General features: G+C 46.8%; 2 protein-coding genes across 4 annotated transcripts in view; one reads left to right on the forward strand and one right to left on the reverse strand.

Annotated features, from left to right (window-relative positions):
* ADGRE5 (adhesion G protein-coupled receptor E5) overlaps positions 1–9,745 on the forward strand; it is a 43,736-nt gene extending 33,991 nt beyond the window's left edge. For both annotated transcript variants that reach the window (XM_035104827.2, XM_035104828.2), the window contains 9 exons: positions 1,589–1,818; positions 2,143–2,316; positions 4,157–4,348; positions 5,150–5,370; positions 6,700–6,766; positions 7,380–7,471; positions 7,792–7,960; positions 8,265–8,372; positions 9,493–9,745. In XM_035104827.2, the coding sequence (XP_034960718.1) occupies positions 1,589–1,818; positions 2,143–2,316; positions 4,157–4,348; positions 5,150–5,370; positions 6,700–6,766; positions 7,380–7,471; positions 7,792–7,960; positions 8,265–8,372; positions 9,493–9,525 (1,286 nt within the window). In that variant the 3' untranslated portion in view covers positions 9,526–9,745. The remainder of the gene's footprint in view (positions 1–1,588; positions 1,819–2,142; positions 2,317–4,156; positions 4,349–5,149; positions 5,371–6,699; positions 6,767–7,379; positions 7,472–7,791; positions 7,961–8,264; positions 8,373–9,492) is intronic.
* Positions 9,746–12,436: 2,691 nt separating this feature from the next.
* DDX39A (DExD-box helicase 39A) lies at positions 12,437–24,544 on the reverse strand. Of its 2 annotated transcripts, XM_035104829.2 has the most exons (11): positions 24,448–24,544; positions 20,131–20,341; positions 19,363–19,490; positions 18,874–18,966; positions 17,879–18,062; positions 17,355–17,473; positions 15,292–15,423; positions 15,075–15,184; positions 14,326–14,470; positions 13,828–13,975; positions 12,437–12,700 (listed from the first exon to the last, which is right to left on the reverse strand). In XM_035104829.2, the coding sequence occupies exons 2-11, from the start codon at positions 20,336–20,338 to the stop codon at positions 12,684–12,686; spliced, it is 1,284 nt and encodes a 427-aa protein (XP_034960720.1). In that variant the 5' UTR covers positions 20,339–20,341; positions 24,448–24,544; the 3' UTR covers positions 12,437–12,683. The 2 variants fall into 2 exon arrangements, with proteins under 2 accessions (XP_034960720.1, XP_060127747.1); XM_060271764.1 differs by lacking the exons at positions 20,131–20,341; positions 24,448–24,544 and adding an exon at positions 20,040–20,043 and having other exon boundaries at positions 12,438–12,700.
* Positions 24,545–25,690: the final 1,146 nt, after the last annotated feature.

Consider the following 25,690-nt stretch of genomic DNA (forward strand, 5'->3'; position numbering starts at 1 on the left):
CAAAAGTGCTTGCGGCATTTCGACTTATGAGACAAAAAAGAAAAAGACAACTGAGTGGAAAGGCCTGTTAAAAAGCTTTATTTTAAGAAAAACAAATGGTATGGAGAGATTTGCCCCCACCCTTCCTCTCTCAAGGGTTACCAATAGAATTGGCAGAATATTTAGGGTGGGCAAAAGGAAGTATTATTTCTCCTGGAATATACATAATTTCAGGAACTTCCTACATAGTGGGTCCACCATTGATAGCAATATGCAACTTCCGTGTTCAGAAGCTCTGAATGCGTACCACGTCACAAACAAGAGAAGATTCTTAGTGCCCCAGAGGCAGAGAAGCCATCTTTTTGCAGCAGTGGCCAGGCAGGTACTCTGATGATCCCATAAACAGAGGAAGAAGAAATTAATCCTCTTCTCTTGCTCATACACACCACCTGCAATTCCAAATGCTGGACTAGATGCACCTTCAGCCTGCATAAAGGTAAAGGAAAAGGGACCCCTGACCAGTAGGTCCAGTCATGACCGACTCTGGGGTTGCAGCGCTCATTTCGCATTATTCGCCGAGGAAGCCAGTGTACAGCTTCCAGGTCATGTGGCCAGCATGACAAAGCTGCTTCTGGCAAACCAGAGCAGCACACAGAAACGCCATTTACCTTCCCGCTGTAGCGGTACCTATTTATCTACTTGCACTTTGATGACGTGTTGTGCTTCCAGCTCAGTACAGTCTGCACTCAAAGTGGGGAATCAGGGCTTTTCTGTCTAGCCTTTGAACTTTCCTACATTGGTCCTGTTTTGTACCCTGATTGTTTTGCCTGGCTGGAATGTGTCCTTGAACTCTAGATAATGCCTCTTCCTTGGCTGGCTGGAGGGTGTGTGTGTATAGAAACTACCCTACTATACAAAGGTATACACTTTTGCCTCTGGCCTCACCAGCTAGTCACACCAGTGAGTACAGGTTATCTAGGCAGAAATGTGGCCCTCAGGCTGTAAAAGGTTCTCCACCCTTGGTTGACAACTAACTGGCAGTGGCTTTCCAGTGTTTTGTACCTGGAGATGCCCAGGATTGAATCTGAGACCTCCTGCATGCATAATAGGTTCTCTGCAACTGAGTTACAACAACCCTTCCTTAGCCACAGCTTGATCCAAGGCAGTTCGTACATTTTTTAAGGGAAGCAGAGGGAGCTTTCCCTGTGTTGATATTTCTTAGGCCTAGTCCGCACATGCAGCACAATAGGGTGAAAGAACAGACCATACCACAAGATTGTGGGTGGGGATGTCTCCCTACCTCCCATGATGTTTCCCCCGTAAAATATTCCCTGTAAAAAAAACATTTTAAAGCATATGGAACAAGTGGGAGGCTGCACCCCAACCTAATTCCTGCTGTTCTAGTTGCAGTGTTTTCCCCTCTATCTTCATAGAGAGCAATTCAAAATTCTGATATCCCTCCAGCTGCTAAATAAAACGGTAGACTTTTCTCCCCTTTCAGGATTCTTGTCACCTCATTCTGCTGTGTATAAACCTTTAGGTTTCATCATACCAGCACCTGTTTAGTTCTTCAGTTCCGAGAGAGTGACTAACACTTTTCTCTTTTCAGCTTTCAGCCTGGCCGGCCTGCTCTCCTACCGCAGACTGGGGACCATCCTGGCTGATGCTCACGTTGAAGGGAAAGAATGGGAGCAAGTGGGGAAGTGCCCACAATGTGCACAGGTGCCAGGCAAGCCCAACTACGAGGTCCTGTCCACGGTGGCCTCTGCTTTTGTGGGCCACAATGAAACCACAGCCTTGAGGGCCCCTGTCTCTTTCAACTTCAGTCACCGGAGAACAGTGAGTACTTAATTCCCCACTTCCTCTTTGCCACCCCTAGCACCAGCCACCAGAGTGTTCTCTGTGCGGGCCATTTTTCTGTTTCAACCTCGCCCTTTTACATGAGGAAGCAGACATGCCAGAAAAGAAGGGCATTCTCAGTCCTCTTCTGTCCAGCTCCCATGAGCAGATGTTGACATCTCATTGATCCATATTAACAGCATTAAGTTCACACAGTTTATGCTTCCTCCCATTCTGTATACATGTACACATTTGCAAGAATACTGCTCCCCTGCTCCTAACCTCCAGGTACCTCAAGATGCTTCCCTCCCGCTTTCTTCTTAGGAATCAAGGCCTGACCTGCAGGTGATTTGTGCCTTCTGGAAGCCTGTCAATGGCAGTGGGCACTGGTCTCAAGAAGGCTGCACACGCCTGAACACCAGCACTGACACCAGCACACACTGCCAGTGCGACCACCTCACCAGCTTTGCTGTCCTCATGGCCTTCTATGATGTGGAGGTGAGTCCAAAAGCCCTTTCATTTTCCCGGCCACTGACACATTACCTTCCCATGTACTGCAGTCAGGGCAGTCAGGAGGAGACATTAGAGTGGGTTGTATCCAATACTGCATGAGTGGACTTCACTTTCTCCCCCTGTATGCACTCAAAATATTTCCCAGAGTCCCCCAAACCTCTGGAGCAGAGTTTTGAGGATTACAGTGGGGAGAAGAGGAAGGGGAAGTCCTGTTGCATAAGCAGAAGCCTGATTCGCTCCTGCAACAGCAGTGTTGGGTGCAAGCAGTGATTCAGAGACTTGGCATACGCTTGAGAGAGGTGGAGTGACAGCGACATTACAAGAAGTGTCAAAGTGAACATGATTGATTCACTATTTGTGTTCCCGGAGGAAAAAAAAATCTAAAGGGAAAACTTGCACATCTTTTCCTGTGCTGGACTGCGTGCATCCTACACATACCGAGTGATCACAGCCATATCAGTGAAGCATCTCTCCACAGGGGAGATGTATATCTTCCATTTTACTATGTTATAGCACAAATGTGTGGGAAGCAGAGAGTTGTCCTTGCTGTTTGAGGGCTGCATCTGAAGTCGCCCTGAAGGAGCTGACTTTGCAGGGATATGAGAGAGTTTCCTCTCTTGATGTCACACCAGCAGTGCAGATAATGGATGCGCATCAGATGGCTTTTTAGCAGACACAGAGCCAGCTGCTTGGCTCACACAAGCACCTGTTGGAGTCCATGGGGTGAAGCACGGCCTGCTATCTTTCTTAGTGTTGTGCACATGCTCAAACCTGCACACAAGGCAGAAACCAACAAAGAGAAATGGGGGGCACACTGTGAGGATAGTGGCATTTTTTTTTAAATGGTGGGAAGCAGAGGACACTTGCCTCAGCAAGCAACAGCTTCTAGAGGAGGCATCCCCAAACTTCGGCCCTCCAGATGTTTTGGACTACAATTCCCATCTTCCCTGCCCACTGGTCCTGTTAGCTAGGGATCATGGGAGTTGTAGGCCAAAACATCGGGAGGACCGCAGTTTGGGGATGCCTGTTCTAGAGCAATTGCCTCGCTGGCTGCTTGCCTGCCCTTCCATTTCCCAGCCCAGAGATGGGACACCTCTGGCCCTCCAGATGTTGCTGAATTCCCATCAGCCTCAGGCAGCACAACTATTCATCAAGGATAAGGGGGGATATCTCAGAGGCTCCCCATCCTTGCTCTAGGTTGCTTGCCTGCCAGCTAACTTATTCATGTGTGGCCTAATCCTCCACTGTGAAGGACAGGTGAGGAGTTCCAGTTCAGCCTCACAACAGCAGGAGGAAGCAGAGATGCTAGCTGGGTACAGAGAGTAAGGACTGGTCGACCACTCAAGAGGAGACACTCTTGCTCCTGGCTTTGGCGCATCTCACTTGGCTGACTCATAGAAACAGAGGGGAAGAGGGAGTGTATGAACTCGTTCCCACTGCAGTGAGTCGAGGGGAAAGGGAGAGGCTGCAGGTACTCTGAACCCAAGGACTCACAAGTGTTTGAGGCTAGATCAGAACCAAGACTACGAGTTATGGTCCCTGGTGTTTTGTGGAGATGTAGGAGTCAAAGCAGGTTGTTCAAAGAGCAAAAAGAGGTTCCTCACCTTCAGCCTAGATAACAGGACTTCTGACCCTTCTTCCCACCAAAGTTTCCAGTGGCTTCAAAACATTGCCTCCTAGATACTAGGAACTAAGATTGCAGTTCAGCTTATTATTATCAGTGTCTTTAGTGGGAGGTCCTTTTTGGGTAATCAGCTGGTTATGCCAAATTTCCTCTAAGATTTGGCTTGTATTGCATGGGCTCAACCTTTTGTCATTATGGCAGGACTGGGGCCTGGATATCATCACCAAGATTGGGCTGGTTGTGTCTCTGATCTGCCTGTTCCTGTCCATCCTCACCTTCCTGTTCTGCCGTGCCATCAGAGGTATCCGCACCACCATCCACCTCCACCTTTGCCTGGCCCTCTTCGTTGGCTACGTCATATTCCTCATGGGTGCCGGGAACACTGCCAACCAGGTAACTGGCCAGGATGGCCTGCTAGCATGCACACAGGGAGCTATTGGACCAGAGCTATTCCAAGGGAAACAATTGGGGGTGAATGGGTAGCCCAGGGCCCTTTGATAGCACCTGTTGACAGGGGGAACTCCTGGCCTCAGGTCAGGCTAGTGAGCATTCCTTGACTACAGCCCTAGCTGACAGCGTTACAAAGACCCTGTGCTTAGGAGCATGAAGCTAAGGAGACTAAGAAACTGATGGCTACAGCAGACTGTAGGATGTGGCAATGATGTGGTGGGAACAGGAAGCACCTTGCAATTCCTGTTTTGTCATATTTCCATTTTTGCATCTCCCTGTGTGTGTGTGGGGGGTGTCCCCCTGATGTGGGACTTTATAGGATATGGACACCATGCTGAAGGAGAAGCAAAGAATGTTTTTGCATAAGGTGAATAGGTGGAGGGGCAAAAGTGCAAGGCACTTGGCTCAATCTGTTCCCTTGCATCGTCATCACGTCCAAAGCTGCTGATAAAAACGAGCTGCATTGTGAAACCTCTATCTAAACGTCAGGGGTACGGTATTTGCCAGAAAGGCAGTTTGTGTCACAATGTCAAACTGCAGCTGCCATACCACTTGGAGGCAAGGGAAGGGTTGCTTGATACTGTGGTGTGGTAGCAGATCCCCATTTCAGTTTGCAAAGTACCAATTCAAGTTCTTACCCAAGCAAGTAGGCAGCTGGATTTTCCTCCCTTTGGATTTATGCATTTTTTCCTCAACAAGTAGCCCCTTTCACAACCTCCCCCTGGCTCTTGTCTCCCCTCCCAGACAACGTGTGCTGTAGTTGCTGGGCTGCTGCATTTCTTCTTCCTCTCGGTCTTCTGCTGGATGCTGCTGGAAGGCATGGAGCTCTACCTGATGGTCGTCAAGGTCTTCAATACTCACAGCCTCCGGCAGTGGCACATCTTCCTTGTAGGATATGGAATCCCAGCCATCGTGGTGGGCATCTCAGCTGCTGTCAATAGCGAGGGCTATGGCAACCTAAGAAAGTAAGTCCTGGGGTTTTGGTGTGCACCCATGTGAACTAGAGATTAAATGTCCAGTAGAACTCAGGATGCCAGATCCAGAGCAGAAATGGGGACAGCTAGGTAGCATGTTAGCAGTGTGTAAAAAAAAAATTGTTTTATACTGAGGTAAGAGGGCTCAGCATGGCAGCGAATGACACAACCTCTGTATGTGCATCTGAAATATCAGGTTCTCAGCTTAGGAGTACTCGTTGATGCACACTTCTATCCATGATGCATGGAAGGCCTTTGCCAACAGCAACCCCTGCAGGGCAGGGAGAGTTTGGCACTAGGTATTCCAGAGTCTGGTACAATTTCATTTAAAGTACTCTAATGGGGCAGCCCTTGAAAACGGTTGGGAAAAGGTAAGTAGCTCAAAATGTAGCAGCCAAAATTTTGACTCGGGACAAGGTATGAGATCATACCGTGCCAGATTTGAGAAATGTATGTACATTGCTTACTGGTTTACTTCCAAGCTCAACTCAAGATGCTGGTTTTCACATTTAAAGCCCTTCATAGTTTGGGACCTGTGAACCTTAAGGACAACCTTCTCCCACATCAAACTGACAAGTGTTAAAAATTCCATGAAGGACGTTCTCAGTGTACTGGCAAAGGGTGGCAACAAAGGAGAGGAGCTTCTCATCTGTAGGACTCCAGAAATATGGGGCAGCAACCATATTTCGAGCATCTCATGCATTTTAATGGCTTGTATTTTTAAAAGTACTGGGAAGTTATATTTCCTACAGCTGTATTTTAAAAGACATTGTAAATTGCCATGGGATAATGAAGGGTAGTATACAAATAGCTGAAATACATAATTAGCAGTGAGGTCACATGTGAAGGACAGTGCTTTTCTAAGGGGACAGGGGCAATAGAGTCATAATATGCAGAAGGTATTAGGGACCCAGGTGGTGCTGTGGTTAAACCACTGAACCTAGGGCTTGCTGATCAGAAGGTCGGCGGTTCGAATCCCTGTGACGGGGTGAGCTCCCGTTGCTTGGTCCCAGCTCCTGCCAACCTAGCAGTTCGAAAGCAGGTCAAAAATGCAAGTAGATAAATAGGAACCGCTACAGCGGGAAGGTAAACGGCGTTTCCATGTGCTGCTCTGATTTGCCAGAAGTGGCTTTGTCATGCTGGCCACATGACCTGGAAGCTATACACCGGCTCCCTCGGCCAATAATGCGAGATGAGCGCGCAACCCCAGAGTCGGACACGACTGGACCTAATGGTCAGGGGTCCCTTTACCTTTTACCTTTATGCAGAAGGTAGGACAGTTCTATCTCAAACAATTCACCCTCTGCCTTTCCCCCACAGCTGCTGGCTTAAAATGGATAAAGGGTTCCTTTGGAGCTTCCTGGCCCCTGTTGCCCTCATCATCATGGTAAGTTCAATGCATCCCAGGAATAGCCATTTATTCTTCTTTCCTTGATGTCAATCTTTACCCTTTCCTTGCATGTATTAGCACACTTCTATCCAATTCAACCCTTACAAAGGCATCAGTGAGTGGTGGTTGGTTTTTTTATTCAACTTTGGATGCAATTCTCCATCTACTGCTTTGGTCAGTTTCTCAGCTGTCTGCCGTTCACTCTTTCCCCACACAGGCAACCAGAACTGCCTTGATTCTCAGCTCCATGCATTTTCCAAAGGCACAGCTTCCAGAGATTGGGGGTGGGGGGGAGGGGAGAGGTGATTTTATGTATACCAGGGAACATTTTTTTCTGGCCAAGCTGCGTTTCTTGACAAATGGTACTCACCAAAGTAGCTAAACCCCATTTCAATCAACCAGGCAGCCCAACTGTTTGATCCACGAGTTTTGGCTTACACAGTAGGGGGAAATTGTGTACATTGTGTGTGTGGAAAAACTGATTCCCCCCCCCCTTCTGCATGTACTTTTGGAAGGTAGAAAAACTGTTGTGTGTGAAGCAGATGCAGCCCAAAGACCAGCTCTTATCTCTGCATCTTGCTAACTTCCATCTCCCATCTTTTCCGCACAGCTGAACGCCGTTGTCTTTGTGGTTACTGTCTGGAAGCTCTCTCAGAAGTTTGCCGATATCAATCCCGATATGAGTAAACTGAAAAAGCAGAGGTAAGCAGCCACAGAGAAACTGAGTCCCCCTGGAGTCTAAGACGTCAGGCAATAACTAGCAAAAGACAATAACAGCCCTTCCATGTAGCTGTAGGACTGTGCTAAACAGTTTACTGGGCTGATTGGTAGAAAGGGATGTGATATATTTTTCAAAACTACACTAATTCTACCTTGGCTGTGAACAAGTGAAACACACGCTGTTATTCTAGGACTGTCTCAAATTGCAGGCCCTCTCTAGCTCCTCTGCCAAGGCTAATCCTGACTTGTGTCCTCCACAAGTCAGCACATAAATTGTGTTCCTTTTCTTCTCTTCCCTGCAGGGTACTCACAATCACAGCCATTGCCCAGCTCTGTATTCTGGGTACCACTTGGGTCTTTGGCCTGTTTCAATTCAGCAATCAAACCCTCGTCATGTCTTATATCTTCACTATCCTCAACAGCCTGCAAGGACTTTTTATCTTCCTCCTGCATTGTCTGCTCAAGAAACAGGTATCTGCAGTAGGAGAAAGGCAAATGGGTGGGAAACAATCTCCAGTACTGCAGTGCTATACACAGTTACCTGAGAGTAAGCCCCATTAAACACAGTATGACTGACTTATGGAAAAATGCACATAGGATTGGCACTGCAAGTTTGACAAAGGGTGGTTTGGGCAGGTTGGGGCTGGGACATGAAACCCAAAGGCAAATGCTTATGTTTGTCTGGCTGTAGAAGGGGTACCATACAGACATCGGAACACCATGAAGACAATTAACAACATGAGCCTGTCAGCTGCAATTTTACTTTTGTGTCTAGGTGCGTGATGATTACTACCGCTGGTTCTGCAAGGACAAACATGGCAAGCCCCACAGCAGTGACAAGTATTCCAACTTCAGCTCCACAGTAGGTTCCAACACATTACAGGTAAGCGAACACAGCAGGTGCTGTGGCATAACCCCCCTCTCTACAGATCATCACTCTTCCCCTGTCGAGCTTGCACTTGCCCCGCAACAACAACATGGCTCTCAGCCTGGTGCTCACAATTCTTCTAAAAACTACCCCACACTTTTCCCACTGTTCTTCATTAATACTGCAGCTTCCCTGAAACAGCAATAGTTTTCTTTTGGACTTTACAGCTAAGATCCACTTAGCGGGAGACAACCAATTCCCTTAGAATCAGGAACCCTGGGGGTCATCTATTCCAACCCCCTGCAATGCAGAAACTTAGCTGCCAAGTATCCAGTGTTTTGCGGGGAAACCCCCAGATTTTAATCTGTTTCCTGCTGTTCTCCCGAATGGAGAAAAATCTCAGAAATCCCCTGGATTTCCTACCTGCCAGGGAGCCTCCATTTTGGGTGCCGCTCTTCCCATGTGTGGGCACTGGAAATCGCTTCTACGCATGCCCGGCGGCCATCTTGGTTGGGGCCCACATGGCGGTGACCGTCACCAAGATGGCCACCGGGCATGCGTAGAAGCAACTTCCGGTGCTGCTCTGCCCGATTTCCGGTGCCCACACATGGGAAGAGCGGCCCCGGAAGTTGCTTCTATGCAACTTCCAGTGCTACGCCACTGCTGATCCCGCATTTTTCAGCGGGAGACTTGGCAGGTATGTGCAGAAATGACAGTTTAAAAACCTCCCAGGAAGGAGAGTCCACCACCCTACATGGAAGCCTGTTCCACTGCAAAGAAGGATTTATGAGCAAACAAGCAGAAACAGTTGGTTGCATGTTATAAAGCAGAGCTTTCCAAACTGTGTTGCAACACACTAGTGTGTTGGTTGCAGTATGTAGGTGTGTCATGCGAACGCTCCCATGTTTCGCCCGGGGCTGCAAAGGGGTTAGTTTAACCTCCAGTTTGCTGGTAAAACTGAATTGCTGTGTCACAAAATGATGCATGTGTAAAAAGTGTGTCACCAACATGAAAAGTTTGGCAAGCTCTGCTATAAACGATTAATGAAAGGGAAGATACATGGGCTATGCACACGATGCTGACAGTGAGAAAGTGCTATTAAGACTCCTACCATTGCATCCTTTCTCTCTTACAGGCACCCAGTACTTTGAAAGAATCTGGAATTTAGCAACCAAACTTTGCAGAAGCAAGTTTCAAGAGTGCTGTTTGGAACATGAGAACCACATCATCTTGTTCCAGCACTCTTTCTTCTGGAAGAGTCACCCACTAAGATGTACAGGCCTACTGCAGCAAGGACATTTGAACTGCCAGAAGGCTATATAGGGACCCACTGAGCAAACTCCATAACTGGACCAATGCTATTAAGCTGATGTTGGCACAGTCTCTTCTGATTGGGCTCCTCCTTCCTCTACATGAAGACTCACCTCTCTCAAGAAGAGATGAAGCAAGTTAAAACGGTACTTTGCACACCTGACACTTTTAAAGAGGTCCTTGCAACAGACATTTGGCTAACTCTAGTTCTAGGAAGTACACCGGCTGTATACCTCACTGTTCAATCATCATTCACCAGCTGTAGGTGATCATCAAAAATCTGAAGTGAACTTTGCACGTTTGGTCCAAAAAACTCATTGAAACAATATGGTGGGGTAAATACATCCTTTCCATCCACTCCTTGTTCTCTATGGAATGACCCCGGCAGCCTTGATCACTGCGTTATTTTCCAGGTCTCTTGTTGCTGGCTAGTTTGATAGCAGTCCTTCCTATCAGTAGCTCGTCTTTTTCCACATACTCTAAGCAGCAGCCTAAAATAGTGGCTGCAACACAAACTGGTCCAACAACCATAGATAAAAGAAGAGCCTCAACTAGGAGGGGCAAGGCTGTTACTTCCCTTGGCCCTCACTTAACCTACAAAGACTTAACAGGAGCCTGCTGGAACAGGCCAGTGGCCCATCTAGCCCAACCAGATGCCTGTAATAAGCACTGTCAGTACAACAGTATTCAGCCCACTTACGATTCCCAGTCACTGGCATTCAGAGGCAAGTTAGACCCATTTGTGCAAGGAATAGCAAAAACTGAAGCCTAGTATCACATACTTCTTCAGGCTGCAGGTGACAGCTCACATGACTGAAGATTCCCCCATATATAGAGCACCAACATAACATGAAAGAGGAGGATGTTGGGGCAATGCCTAAAATTTGCCCCCTCCCAAAAGCCTCTAGTTTTCTACATCCAATAATTTATTTATTTATAATAAGAGAAATATTCAAGCAGTCTCCAGCTATAGCTTAGGCACATTTTCTACAGGATTCAGATGCACAGAGACAATCTAGGCAAGGAGCAATAGTCAAAGTTGTGTTTGGGTTGCCCAGAGTCTACTGTTCCCAGAATTCAGATTCAACAGAAGAAAGCATCCAGATCTCATGGTTACTTCACACTCAAAAGTATCTGGTTTTGGTAAGAGAACAAAAATGCAGGAGTGCTTTATCAGTTGATGATTTAGGCACATGAGCTCATTGCTTTCCTCGTCACCACTTTCAGGGAAGCACATGTGCCCTTAAACTCAACACCTCACTTTTGTGTTTGGAACACTGGAATCCACACTAGAGTTGGGAAACGTCAAATGACTCTCCAGGTTGCCATAATCAACAACAGAAAACTGTAGCATGCACAAGCAGCATCATGACAAGAACCCCACTGCTATAAAGGTCCTCATCCACTATTTCCTTCTAGCTCCATATTCCTCAGCTTAACAGGGAGATGCACATTTCTATGCTTTGTTCCCCCCACCCACCCACACTGCTATCTCCCAGGATTTCTACACAACGACAGCCAGATACAAGGCACAGCAAGCAGTGTAATCTCAATCAGAAAACCCACCAGCCAAGTAGCAGAGAGGCTCTTGTACAAAGACTAAATGATAGCAGCACATATAAAGCAGCAGGAGAGAAAGCAGAGTTTTTTTGGAAGCTGTTATTGAAGTTAATGGAGACCCATATTGGCAGTTCACATCAAACACTGGAGCTTTACAGAGCTTCCTGTTTAGACTAATTTATTTAGGACTGTTTCCAATTTTGCCAGATTCCTACTGTTCTTGCCAAAGAGACTGGCTATGTATACTGCAATTCCAGATGCTCTTTACTCCTAATGTGTGTGGGTAGCCAACACACATTAGTGTTAACAAATCTTTATTTTTTATTTTTTAGTTTTAAATTCTATTTGAGAAAGAATAGGTGTTGCACAGCAAGCTTTGCATGCACCTGAACACTGGGTTTTGCAGTATTCAAATCAGTGCAATGGATTCAAAATGTAGCAATGTTTCTAGTGCTGTGTAACTGTTTCAGAACTTGCTCTACTATGAAATATATTCACTCTAAGGATGTCCTTAGGTAAACTTACATGCAGTTTATCCAAGCATCTTTGCACAAATAAGCTTATGCTCCTCCAACTACCCACCCCGTTATTTGAAGCAATTGTCTCTCAACCACTATTTTTTCCTAACATGTACATTTAATTAAAATATATTTTGGAATTCTGAGTTATACAATCTTTCTAAGCAAGTAACTTTGGAGGGGGAGAAGAGCAATGTGCAATGCGGAGGAGATGGGTAATTACTTAAACACACCAGTTCAAACATCCTACACTTCATAGGAAAGCAAGAGAAGATAAAAGACAGGACAGCTGACACTATCTGATTATATAGAAGAGCAAATATCTCATACAAGGTATGTAGAAACCAAGCAAGGACATACATATCAAGAGTGCCTGTCTTGTTTTCTCCAAAAGGAAGATCTGTATTACCTTTCCATTCTGTGAAAGGGTTTGCAATGCAGACATGTCAAACAAACACACTGCTCAAAGCCAGGACAAAGTCTTGGCAAAGGAAGATTTAGGACATAGGAGACTAGCAGGCAGCAGAAGAGTATTTACAGCAAGTTTAAGAAAATGCACAATCCTGATACACAGAAAGTGGGAGACGTAGCAAGGATGAAAGGCACCAAGAATGTAAATACCCACAACCTGGCTCCCTATGCCTCAAGAACAGCCAGAAAATGACATTTTTAAAAGTAATTTATTACGAAACTTAGCCACAGGTGTTTACTATTCAAAAAATATAAAAGTCTAATTTAAAAAAGCTCCCAGGCTACAGCAGAGGCAAAATACCACCTGGGCAATTTGTAGGACATTCGTTTAACATCAAACACCTCTATAGGTTTAACAGTGTGTTTAAAAAAAAAGCATTAATCTCACTTCACCAGAAGATAGAGGTACTGTGTGCTTGGCCTCAGGTTCCATTCTGGACCAGGTGGGAAGGATCCACAAACAGAGCTACCGACTCTGCTCAACTGCAGGAGACAAAACAGTCAGTCAATACTCCTCCCTAGCAAAGCCAAGGCAAAAGACTTACAAGCTACCCCTGCTATGGAGAGGCATTTTGCTATATCCATCACCAGTTCTACAAAGGCTGGAGTGGGCAACTCCACCACCACCACCACCAAACATGTCCCTCCCCAGTCCCCTGCATTTCAGTGAGGCTTGAAAAAGCCTACTGGACCCCAAAGGCAGCTTTTTTCAATCTTTAAACTTGCAAGGAACAATGAGAGGATCTTGCGGGCCAAATGGGGATGCCCCCCAACTGCATCTGGCCCACATGCTCCTCAGTCCTGTACTATGGTTAAAGTTATTCAGGTAGCCTAATGGTAATTCAGAGTTGTCATCCCAAACACTTCAGCAGGCACTGCTCCCAGCATAGTGCCCTGCTTCCAAGAACCATTGCTGCAACATGTACCAAGAACTTCACGTTCCACCTTCTCACCCCAGCAGCCTCTCATTGGCACTGTAGCAGTTACCTCTGTCCCAACAGCAGCAACACATCTGCCAGAGCAGGGTTTTTTTTCCTATCAGGTGCCACTGACTCATGGGGGGAGGGGGAAAGATAGAGAATCAATTGGGGGCCAAATGAACTACAACTTCAAAGGTCTCACCCCCACATCTCTGTTCCCTTTCAAACATTTCTCTTGGGAGGAGGAGGAGACACAGAAATCTAGTGCTTATTAGAAGCCTCCCACTTAAGAGCTTTGAAGGTAACAACTGATCAGATGAAACTAAGCATCTGACAAGGCACACAAACAGGGCACAAAAATGGGAACAACTTCCACGAGTGCAATAGAACTTCTCTCCTCTCCTCCCCACACTCCTGATATGCTCTGGTGTTTCCCACAACCCCATGGAGCCAATCTGTGTGTGGCGGGGGCAAAGAAGTGAAATTCCATTGCACTTTAAGACCCAGCAACATATACTATCGGTACAGAACAGGATCCACTCAATGGACCACTTTGTCTTCCTTCAGGTTCCCAGAAATAGTGTACTCTGCAATGGCTACCCTGATTCTCCCCCACACTTGGGCAGGGTAGACAAAGAACATGCTCCTATCAGGAAGAAAAGCCCATCCAAGTCAATTTCTAGTACATACTATATGTGGAGATGTCTATCTCTTCAGGGAGCTCAGCGACGTTGACCTCAAAACGATCCTGAACTTCATTGAGGATTTTGGCATCACCTTCATCTGACACAAAAGTAATAGCCAAGCCTTTTGTGCCAAAGCGCCCAGCTCGGGCCACCTGCAAAGAAAAGGTTTATATCAAGGACACACAGGAAAACATCCTTAGAATCTCTGAATTCATCACCCCCAGAGGTACCACCCCAGAGGTACCTTGCACCCTGTAACAGGCTCAGAATGCAGACTGATGCTCTTTTTCCTCCACCCTGGAAACTATGTAGCCTGATTGCAGAAACATTTGCAAATAAACTACCAAAGTTAAATTATCAGAAGGGATTTCAATAATTTGACCAGGAACTAGCCAGGACCTGCAACGGTTAGCAGCTCCCTGCCACAAGTATTAGAACAAATGCTTTCCAGAAAAACAAGGCTGACTGTGCTGTTCATTCCCCATCCTATAACCAGACTCACTCTGTGCAGGTAGGTATCCGAATCCTCAGGCATGTCATAGTTGAAGACTATGTTGACCCGCTCTATGTCCATCCCACGGCCAAACAGATTAGTGGCTACCAGAATCCGACGCTGGAAGTCCTTGAACTGCTGGTACCTAGACAGTCTGCAAAGAACAAAAGAGACGTGGCTGACCTTCCCTGAACACATCCCCTACCAGGAGCTGTATGCAGTGCATAGCCAATTATCTGTAGTGCATTAACTTTCTAGATCCCCTCTTCCCCTTAACACACACAACTGATGTCAACAAACCACATTCCATGACAAAAAAGGTGAACTCAGCATTCATCTCAGCATCTCCACCCCCATCATTCAGCCCAGACACTGAGATTCAGCGCTGGGGGCCTTCTGGCGGTTCCCTCATTGCGAGAAGTGAGGTTACAGGGAACCAGATAGAGGGCCTTCTCGGTAGCAGCACCCGCCCTGTGGAACGCCCTTCCATCAGATGTCAAGGAAATAAGCAGCTATCCTAATTTTAAAAGACATCTGAAGGCAGCCCTGTTTAGGGAAGTTTTAAATATTTAATGCTGTATTGTTTTAATATTCGATTGGGAGCCGCCCAGAGTGGCTGGGAAGACTCAGCCAGATAGGCGGGGGTACAAATAATAAATTTATTATTATTATTATTATTACTATTATTATTATATTATTATGTTCTGCACTTTATTTGCTGCTGCCCTCTCTTGACATAGCCATCTCACTGTACTCACCTCTCCTCCTGAGACATGCCTCTGTGAATAGCAATGGCTGGGAAGTTCTGCTCAACCAAGAGCTGAGCTAATGCCATGCAGCGCTGCACTGACTTCACAAATATCACAACCTGCAAGGGGTGGGAAGAGGGAAGGGGCTTTAACATGGAAGTTCCAGGGACTCCCAGGAGCCATCAAATCCCAGGAGCCCAGCTTGTCAACCTTGGCTAACACAGACCTGGTTGAACTCCAGCACATCCAGAAGGTCAAAGAGCTTGCGGTTTTTCTCAGTGTCCTTCAACTTCACGTAGTATTGCTGCAGGCCATGCAGAGTCAGCTTGGTCTCATCATCCACAAAGACCTCCATGGGCTGTAAACGGAGAAGAAAGCCAATGTGAACTTTTACCGGGAAAGACAGAAAAATCCTCCAAACATATCTAGACAAGTTTTTAAACACCACTTTTCATGTTTAATTGATAGATGTAGAAAATATCAAATTCCCACAGCGATAGGCATTACTTTGATCACTGCAGGGAATGTTGGATGCTGGGAGCAGAAATAGAACTATTTCATCTGTAGAACTGCAGATGGATGCTCAAAAGCTCCCTCTTCTGCCAAGCACTGAAGGGAGAATTCCCACTACTGTTAATTATCTACAAAATTGGTTTAAGTGCCTGGAAGGAGAGAAAGCTGACTTGGTAGGCATTTATCATGCATTTCATCAAGGTCCCGAGGTAAACATTCTCTGATCTACTGGGGAAACAATGAAAAATAACATTCAAAACTGGTAGGTAAACTAGATGAGATGCTCCAATGCAGCTCTCCTTTACAAAAGCATGTAAAGATACCACTCAGCAGCTGTGGGCATCTGCACAGCTTCAGGCAGAATTTAACAGTGGTAATTAATAAGAGACTGATGGTCAATTTCCACCCTGAGCTATATACGGTACATGAATGTGCCTAACTTTGTCTTCTCTGGCTGTCATGATGCACTATTCCAGGGGTCTGGGGGCCGGATGCGGCCCAATCACCTTCTAAATCCGGCCCGCGGATGGTCTGGGAATCAGCATGTTTGTACATGAGTAGAATGTGTCCTTTTATTTAAAATGCATCTCTGGGTTATTTGTGGGGCCTGCCTGGTGTTTTTACACGAGTAGAATGTGTCCTTTTATTTAAAATGCATCTCTGGGTTATTTGTGGGGCCTGCCTGGTGTTTTTACATGAGTAGAATGTGTCCTTTTATTTAAAATGCATCTCTGGGTTATTTGTGGGGCATAGGAATTCATTCTTTCCCCCCCCCAAAAAAATATAGTCCAGCCCCCCACTGAAAAAGTTTGCTGACCCCTGCACTATTCCAATCAGTGGGGGAATCAAAGGGTGCATGGAGTGAGATTCACTTGTGCAATGAGACTATCCCCTCCCTCCTCTTTCCACATGCACCCTAAGCCTGTTCTAGGGGTTTTCCCAACCCTCTAGAGCAAGACAATTCAGCTCTAAGGGAACTTCATTTTTTAAACTTTATATGCCAGATAGTATTAGCCTCATTAAGCAGTGTCTGCATTTCCAATACTATTGTTATGCATTCTACCAGGACTTGCAAAAAGGGAGAAAAATGCCACCGTGGTCCTATAGAGAGATGAAACAGAAAACAATGTGTGTTTGGGTTTTCTAACAGCCACGCTAAAAAAAGCATAGGGAACACAACAAAGTTGAATAGGACTATGATTACTAACTTCCCTCCACCTATTGTCACCTAAGAATATGATATACAGTCATACCTTGACTTCCGAAGGTTTCAACTTCTGAAGTTGATAACCCCCGGAAGTCCTTTCGCAGCATGCGTGGTCCTGTAGCAGCACTTCAACATCCGAAAACCTCGACTTACGAAGACAGCCGCGGAACGGATCGTCTTTGTAAGTCGAGGTACACTGTAATGAGTGGCAAACAACAAAACCCTGGCCCGACCCCACAAAAATCCTGGCTACACCCATGACTGCCTCATACTACCAAACCTTCATTCAACATAAAGGGTCCCTTTTGAAACTAGGCAGTAGGGCAAAACTGCCTCAAAGTGACCTCTTTAGCCTAGTGTGGAAGGCCCTTTCCTAGATGTCCTACATCCATCTAGGACAGTTTCTCAAACTTGGGTCTCCAGCTGATTTTGGACTAAAACTCCCATCATCCCTAACCACTGGTCCTGGTAGCTAGGGATAATGGGGTTTGTAGTCCAACAGCAGCTGGAAACCAAAGTTTGGGAAACTAATCTAAGTGGAGGATAAAATGAAAGGTTTTAGGGCTTACATCCTGCATGAACTTTCTGCAGACAGGCCGGATCTCCTTGCTTAGGGTGGCACTAAACATCATGCATTGCTTCTCATGGGGTGTCAGTCGAAAGATCTCCTGCACATCACGACGCATATCTAAAAGAACAGTGGGAAGAATCAGTTTGCTGTAATTCACCAAATACTGGCTTCTGAAAAGGACATACCAGCCCAAGTTCCACCTCCTTCCTCCACTCTTGGTATCCAACATGTAATCTACCACGTAATCTGAACAGGAACAGAACTTCAGACCGTAGAAACCATCCCTTGCTTCCCCATGTGCTTGAAAGAGATGGCTGACTTCCTGACATACCTCAGGGCAGGTTTCTTAAGCAACAGTGCCCTTCCTCTAGATGGCTGCTCCTCAGTTCCTTGACTTGGAACTCAAGCACCAGACTTTCTCCCAAGGACAGCAACTTCCATACCCAAATGGATCAATAATCCCAGACCATGAAAATGCAATACATTGTGTATATATTATACCAGCCGCCTCTTGTCTCTTACCCAACTGCTCCAGCATCTTGTCACACTCATCCAAAACAAAATGCTTGACGTTGCGCAAGTTGAGGGTCTTGTTGCGCACCAGTGCTAAAATGCGGCCCGGGGTCCCCACCACAATATGGGGGCAGTTTTTCTTCAGCACCTCTTCATCCTTTTTGATGGAAAGCCCCCCAAAGAAGACTGACACCTGCAGTACAAACAGAAACTACTGTCAGTCACACAGAAACCCAATCACCTAACCTTCAGAACTTCAATAACTCTCCACCAATTTACTTACGTCAGGGACAGTCAACATGGTACACTCCAAATGCTGCTGGCCTACAACTCCCATTATCCCTGACCACTGGGCCATGCTGGCTGGGGCTGATAATGAGTTGGTCCACCAACATCTGGAGGGCACCACACCTAACTTATGCAATAAAGTATTTGGAAGGGAGAGTATAATTAACTATGAGCATGGCATACCTACGCTGGCTCTCACCTCTCATCATAGAATCATAGCGTTGGACCATGAGGATTGTCTAGTCCAGGCATCTCCAAACTTCGGCCCTCCAGATGTTTTGGACTACAATTCCCATCATCCCTGACCACTGGTCCTGTTAGCTAGGGATCATGGGAGTTGTAGGCCAAAACATCTGGAGGGCCGCAGTTTGGGGGTGCCTGGTCTAGTCCAACCCACTGCATTGCAGGAATCGGGTTTGAACCCATGACCCTGAAATTAAGAGTCCCATGCGCTACTGACTCTCCGTCATAGTATAACACATCAGATCAACTATTGTTCCAAACCCAAGAAACATGCTTTTGGTCCCCATGAAGCAATCAGGTGGTGCAGAGGTCACTTCCTCTCTCTCAACACTCTCTACAGGCTCTTTCCTAAACAATTGCACAAACCATTTCCATTAGCAAAGATGGCCTTCCACCTTTTCCTGTCATACAGCAATAGCCTGCATTCTGTATTGTATATATTTCAGACCTAACTGCAAAAGACTTTCCCTTACCTTGACAGTGGACATATACTTTGAGAAGCGCTCATATTCTTTGCTGATCTGGAAGGCCAGCTCCCGAGTGTGACACATCACCAGCACAGACACCTGCCAGAAAGAAATGGACAAATTTGTACAATGGCATCAAGAAGGGTTTAGGACTCCCCACTGCTACCTGAAACACACATAACACCACACAATGGTTTAGAGCTATATCCTTGAGATGCAGTGAGGATGAGCAGAGCCGTGGGCTTGCACGCTCCTCTCTTCTTCGCAACCACAATGAGGACTTGTTGGAAATTAGTTTCATTGTCAAAGACTACTGGCTTAAAAATTAAGAAAAAAACACTGCCTCATCCTGGCTTCACAGGAAAGTTGTGTGAACCCAAGGCTCTGGCTCACAGCAGTTCATGCAGATGATAATAAAACATCATGTAATGTTACATGTAAATACAGCCTATAGCTGGACATAAGCACAGTACAGTACTATTCCCCATTACATACCTGCCCATCCAGTGGCTCAATCTGCTGCAGTGTAGCCAATACAAAGACAGCAGTCTTGCCCATGCCTGATTTGGCTTGGCATAGGACATCCATGCCCAGGATTGCCTGTGGAATGCACTCATGCTGCACTATGAGAGCAAGAATAAGTAACAGTTTAGGCAAGCCCTAGGCAAACACAGCAAGCCAAAGTAAATTTACCCCCAGGGGACTTGATCCCACCTCTCTCCCAATCCTTTAAATCCAGAGATTCCACACCACACCCTTCTATGAGGTTAGCTTTTCTGCACACATACTAGGGGAGGAAAAACTCTTCACATCCAATAGCAGCTGCTGCACAAGCACTGGGATTTTCCAGGTTCATCAGCCTGAATTACAAGTTAAAATGAAAGACATGGCTGTGGAATAGTCATCCTACAGAAGCCTCTTACCAGTGCACTCTAAAATCCCACCTTTCTCTTAAATGTTAGATCACACCCCATCCCATGCAGAGTCTAAACCTATTTCCCATGGCTAACAGGGTCTCTGCTCAGCAGGACTGACCATTATGAAGTCCCTCCATCCAAAGTGAACTCAATTTCCAATAAAGTAGGGCTCTAGAGAGCTATACTAGGCTCAACAGGAACATTCCATCCCAGTGTAACCCTCCCACCCTGCTCCCTGCAGCCCCCAGCTCTCACCCTGCACCGCATGGCACCACTGGCAGTTGCTCCCCGGTGGGTGGGCTGGGCTGGCTGACGAGGGGGCCAGGGGCCTTGGCTCAGCTCCTACCTTCTGACGGGTGCTCAAAGCCGCAGTCCACAATGGCACGAAGCAGCTCTGGCTTCAGCAGGAAGTCTCGGAAGCCAGAACTGTGAATGGAGACATAGGAGCCCTTCACATCTTTTTTATTGGGGACAGGGGCAGCATCAGTCACTGCCTGAGGCTCTTCATCCTCCTCATAGTCCAGCAACTCATTCTCTACATCCTGTTCAGCCATGTCCTGTAGAAAAACCAAAAGCAGGAATCAAAGGCTTGAGGAAAGACCACTAAGCCCAGGAGTAAGGTAAAGGTAAAGACCATCAGGTCCAGTCGTTTCCGACTCTGGTGTTGCGGCACTCATCTCGCTCTATAGGCCGAGGGAGCCGGCGTTTGTCCGCAGACAGCTTCCGGGTCATGTGACCAGCATGACAAAGCTGCTTCTGGCGAACCAGAGCAGCGCACGGAAGCGCCATTTACCTTCCCGCAGGAGCGGTCCCTATTTATCTACTTGCATTTTGATGTGCTTTCGAACTGCTAGGTGGGCAGGAGCTGGGACCGAGCAACGGGAGCTCACCCCGTTGCAGGGATTCGAACTGCCAACCTTCTGATCAGCAAACCCTAGACTCTGTGATTTAACCCACAGCGCCACCTGGGTCCCTAAGCCCAGGAGTAAGAGCACCCTAAGAACAGGAAAAGTAAAATCTGGATGAGTTAGGAATTGCAACTGTAGCTACATCAGCTCAAAGCACTCCATCCTCATTCATTAGTTACAACTAACACTGCCAGCTAATGGTTGAAGCAGATTGTGCCATCTTTCCACAGTTCTCCAAGCATCTTCAGCAGTGGAATGCTGTTCGGCAGTGGAATTTGCTACCAAGGAGTGTGGTGGAGTCTCCTTCTTTGGAGGTCTTTAAGCAGAGGCTTGACAGCCATATGTCAAGAATGCTTTGATGGTGTTTCCTGCTTGGCAGGGGGTTGGACTGGATGGCCCTTGTGGTCTCTTCCAACTCTATGATTCTATGATCTTTTAAGGCTTTCTAACATTTGCATCACACATTGCTTTTTATAACAAAGTATTATTTCCTAACTTAGAATAACAGCTGAGAGGGAGGCAGCAGTGAGGCTCCATGCAGCATGCCCTGCCCCAGGTCATTCCGCCCAATGGGCGGCTTATCTTGACACACACCCCCCCAGGCGCAGGGCGCGCACCACCCCAGGCACCCGAGTGGCAAGCTATGTCACTGGCTAAACAGGCTCCATAAAGCAATTATGTCAACAGCCCAAGCCACTTGGATGTTCCAGAGGTTCAAAACCCATTGGATCCATCAGCCTCTGAGGGCCAACCATCCTAATAGGTCCCCTGCGGAGGGGGAAAGGTGCTGAAAGCCTAAAGGTGATATGCAAAATGGCCCAAGAAAAGTGCAGTGTTTCCAGATAAGGTGTAGACATTTTTCAAATCCCTTATCAAAAACTGGTGCTGCCAGATTATATATTTTTTTTAATTGAAAATCTGCCCTGACTTTCAAAAGGGGCCTTAAATTGGATTAAAACAATTATGTGTAACAGTTATTGTCAGAAACAGTACATTCTGAATACCAATTACTGGTAATCACAAGTGGAGAGACCACAGCTGCACTTCATATTCTGATTGCAGGCATCCCCTTGGCCACTGTGAAAACAGAATGCTGGACTAGATGGGCCTCTGGCTGAATCCAGGCGGCTTTTCTTATGTCCTTAAAGCAGCATATAAACAAATTTACCTTTTTCTAAAAATAAGTTTATAGACAAATAGGGGCTGCCAATCTGTGTCTAAAGTTTATTGTACATCTATTAGAGGGTCTACCACACAGCAACAACTAAAGCACATTATACTAAGGTAGTTCTTGTGAAAATCTGGTGATGTAGAAAGAAATAGACCAAATTGGCAAACAGCAGCCCCAGGACTGTCCAATAACAAAGCCCTCCAGCCAAAGCAGAACCAATGCGATCTGAAGTCTTGCCATAGTCTGAATAAGACATACTGCACCTTATGAAAGCCTTAGAGCAAAGACAAGGCTAAGGACTGACTGCAACCTTTATTCCAATACTTTTATACCATGCAATACACCCTATTTTATTATGGCAGGTCTTCAAACAGGTTATGAAAAAACCTATGCCTGTCTTTTTGGTGTGGAGTGTTTGTGAATGATTAAGAACCGTCCGTTATTAAGCAGTACCGAAGAGGCTTATTGCTTGGGCTTATTGCCCCAGCTCTATTATTTTCATCGCCATGATCCTACACAATGTCAAAGGGAAACTCTCCACCAGAGTAGAAATCATATATCGAACAGGTGGAAATCTCTTTAATATGAGTAGGCTGAAAGCAAAGAGTAAGGTTATCATAACTTCCATCAGAGCTTCAGTATGCTAATGACAAGGTAGTGTGTGCACACTCAGAGGATGACTTCCAAACCATCCTAAATATCTTTGCAGTGGCCTATCATTCAACATCCAAAAAACCAAAGTGCTGCACCAACCACCACAAAACAACCCCTCTCCAACTCAATGGTGAAACGTCAGAAAGTGTCAATCACTTCTCCTACCTGTGCAGTTACCTTTCCACAAGGGCCAACATTGATGTCAAAATCCAGCATTGCCTGAGCTCAGCAAGTGCAGCTTTCTCCCAATTAAAAGTTCAGAGTGGTTGAGGACCAGGACATTTGCAGGGAAACCAAAATGCTTGTTTACAAAGTTATTGTACTACCAACCTTACTGTATGCTTGTGAATCGTGGACCACTTATAAACGCCATCTCCAATTCCTCTAAAGATTCCATCAACAGTGTCTCCAAAAAAATTTGCATATTGCTTGGGAAGACAGGCGAACTAATGCCAGTGTACTGGAAGAAGCAAAGATCACCAGTGTTGAAGCGATGATTCTTCAACATCAACTTTGTATGACTGGTCATGTTCAGATGCCTGATTATCATCTTCCAAAGCAACTACTCTATTCCCAACTCAAGAATGGAAAGTGTAGTTCTGGTGGTCAACAAAAGAGGTTTAAAGATTCTCTCAAAGCAAATCTTTAAAAAATGTAGTATAAGCACTGATAACTGTGAAACACTGGCCTGTGAGCGCTCCAATTGGAAACAGACTTTACCAAAGGCGTCATGGAGAAGCAGCACGAACTCAGGATGGAAGGGAGAAATGTGCTAAGAGGAAGGCACGCTTGGCAAAACCAAACCGTGATCAACTCCCGCCCGGAAACCTAGGTCCTCACTGTGGAAGGATGTGTGGATCCAGAACTGGCCTCCACATTCACTTATGGACTCACGGTTAAGACCATGCTCATGGAAGACAATCTTACTCGCAGGGTCGGATTTAGGTTTGATGAGGCCCTAAACTACTGACGGTAGTGGGGCCCTTTATATATCCAACAACAAATTGTCGGGTTTTGTGTTGGAATATATGCTAAGTTATGGGCCTAATAGGTATCTAAATCCATTTGCACATGCAGAATGTGGGCACCCTATGCAGTGGTACCTCTGGTTAAGAACTTAATTCGTTCCGGAGGTCCGTGTATATAGAAATGAGCAAACCAGTGATATTTAGGGAGCAAGCTAGCAGACAGGGCCCATTACTTACATCATAGGAGACTACACAACACAAAACACTGTTGCTGTATGTAGGTTTCATTTTATTTGTTTTTTATCTTATATTTTGGAAATGTACATCCATGGTTTTTTCCCTTTAAATTTTATGGGGCCCCCAAACTATAGCTTGTTTAGCTTATACCGGTAGGTAAACCCGGCACTGCTTACTAGGGTACGAGTGATCGCCAGAGTAGGAGGAAGTAGAAGGAAGAAGAAAGAGAGGCGGGACGTCGGCGGGGCCGAAAGAGAGCGCCTCCTTTTCAGGCGCAGGACCCCCAAGGGAGCCTCGGAAGCACAGCCAAGGCAGGGCACTCCCGGGTAGGCCCGAGCGCTGCAGCCACGAGGCTGGCGCGGGCGGAAGGGAGGCGGCGCGGCGGCGCCTTCAAGTTCCGCAAGCAGCCGAGGCGTCCCGGACTTCCGAGGCGCCGCCATGCAACCGAGGCGCCTGCCCTCCTGAGCGCCTCGGCGGAGGCAAAGCGACGTGTATGAGGAGCTCTTTCGCGCGTGGCAAAAACGGCCGTCTGAATGGGCCGGCGAGGAAGGAACGAATGGGCCGGCGAGGAAGGAACACAAGCAGAGGCGCCTCTTCTCCACGACCGCCCGACCGCCCGCCCCGAGAAGGTCTGAGGGACCGCGCGCCAGGGTGGGAGGCTCGCGCCGCCATGGGAGGCCCCCCTCGCCCGCTCCCCGCTGCCGCCCCACGCAGAGCCCCCTCACCTGCTCAGGTCCGAGTTGTCGAGGCGCTTCCCGCTTCTCCTTGTGCACACCGCGCTCCAATTAGGATAGGACGGCCCACTACAGGAAGCACCTTCGATTCCTATTGGCCGCCGCCGCCGAGCGCGGGCCCGCCTCTATACGAAAGCGGCGGAAGGAAGCTTCGACACGTCTTCGCGCCCGCCAATCAAAGACGTCAGCGCTGCGCCATTGGCTGGATTGAGACCCGGCGATTGAGAAAGAGAATAACCTGTTTAAGAGGGGAGGAGGGGGCTGAGCAAAGCTTCCAGAAATCTATGGTGAGGTTGTAGGAGGAGACTCCGCCATTTTGGATGCTGGCGGGAGTCGCCGCAAGCCCTTTATTGTGTTGTTGTTGTTTAGTCGTTTAGTCGTGTCCGACTCTTCGTGACCCCATGGACCATAGCACGCCAGGCACTCCTGTCTTGCACTGCCTCCCGCAGTTTGGTCAAACTCATGTTCGTAGCTTCGAGAACACTGTCCAACCATCTTGTCCTCTGTCGTCCCCTTCTCCTAGTGCCCTCCATCTTTCCCAACATCAAGGTCTTTTCCAAGGATTCTTCTCATGAGGTGGCCAAAGTATTGGAGCCTCAGCTTCACGATCTGTCCTTCCAGTGAGCACTCAGGGCTGATTTCCTTAAGAATGGATAGGTTTGATCTTCTTGCAGTCCATGGGACTCTCAAGAGTCTCCTCCAGCACCATAATTCAAAAGCATAAATTCTTCGGCGATCAGCCTTCTTTATGGTCCAGCTCTCACTTCCATACATCACTACTGGGAAAACCATAGCTTTAACTATACGGACCTTTGTAGGCAAGGTGATGTCTCTGCTTTTTAAGATGCTGTCTAGGTTTGTCATTGCTTTTCTCCCAAGAAGCAGGCGTCTTTTAATTTCGTGACTGCTGTCACCATCTGCAGTGATCAAGGAGCCCAAGAAAGTAAAATCTCTCACTGCCTCCATTTCTTCCCCTTCTATTTGCCAGGAGGTGATGGGACCAGTGGCCATGATCTTGGTTTTTTTGATGTTGAGCTTCAGACCATATTTTGCGCTCTCCTCTTTCACCCTCATTAAAAGGTTATTTAATTCCTCCTCACTTTCTGCCATCAAGGTTGTGTCATCTGCATATCTGAGGTTGTTGATATTTCTTCCGGCAATTTTAATTCCGGCTTGGGATTCATCTAGTCCAGCCTTTTGCATGATGAATTCTGCATATAAGTTAAATAAGCAG

Source organism: Zootoca vivipara, chromosome 2 (assembly GCF_963506605.1).
Source record: "Zootoca vivipara chromosome 2, rZooViv1.1, whole genome shotgun sequence".
NCBI classification, from domain to species: Eukaryota; Metazoa; Chordata; class Lepidosauria; order Squamata; family Lacertidae; genus Zootoca; species Zootoca vivipara.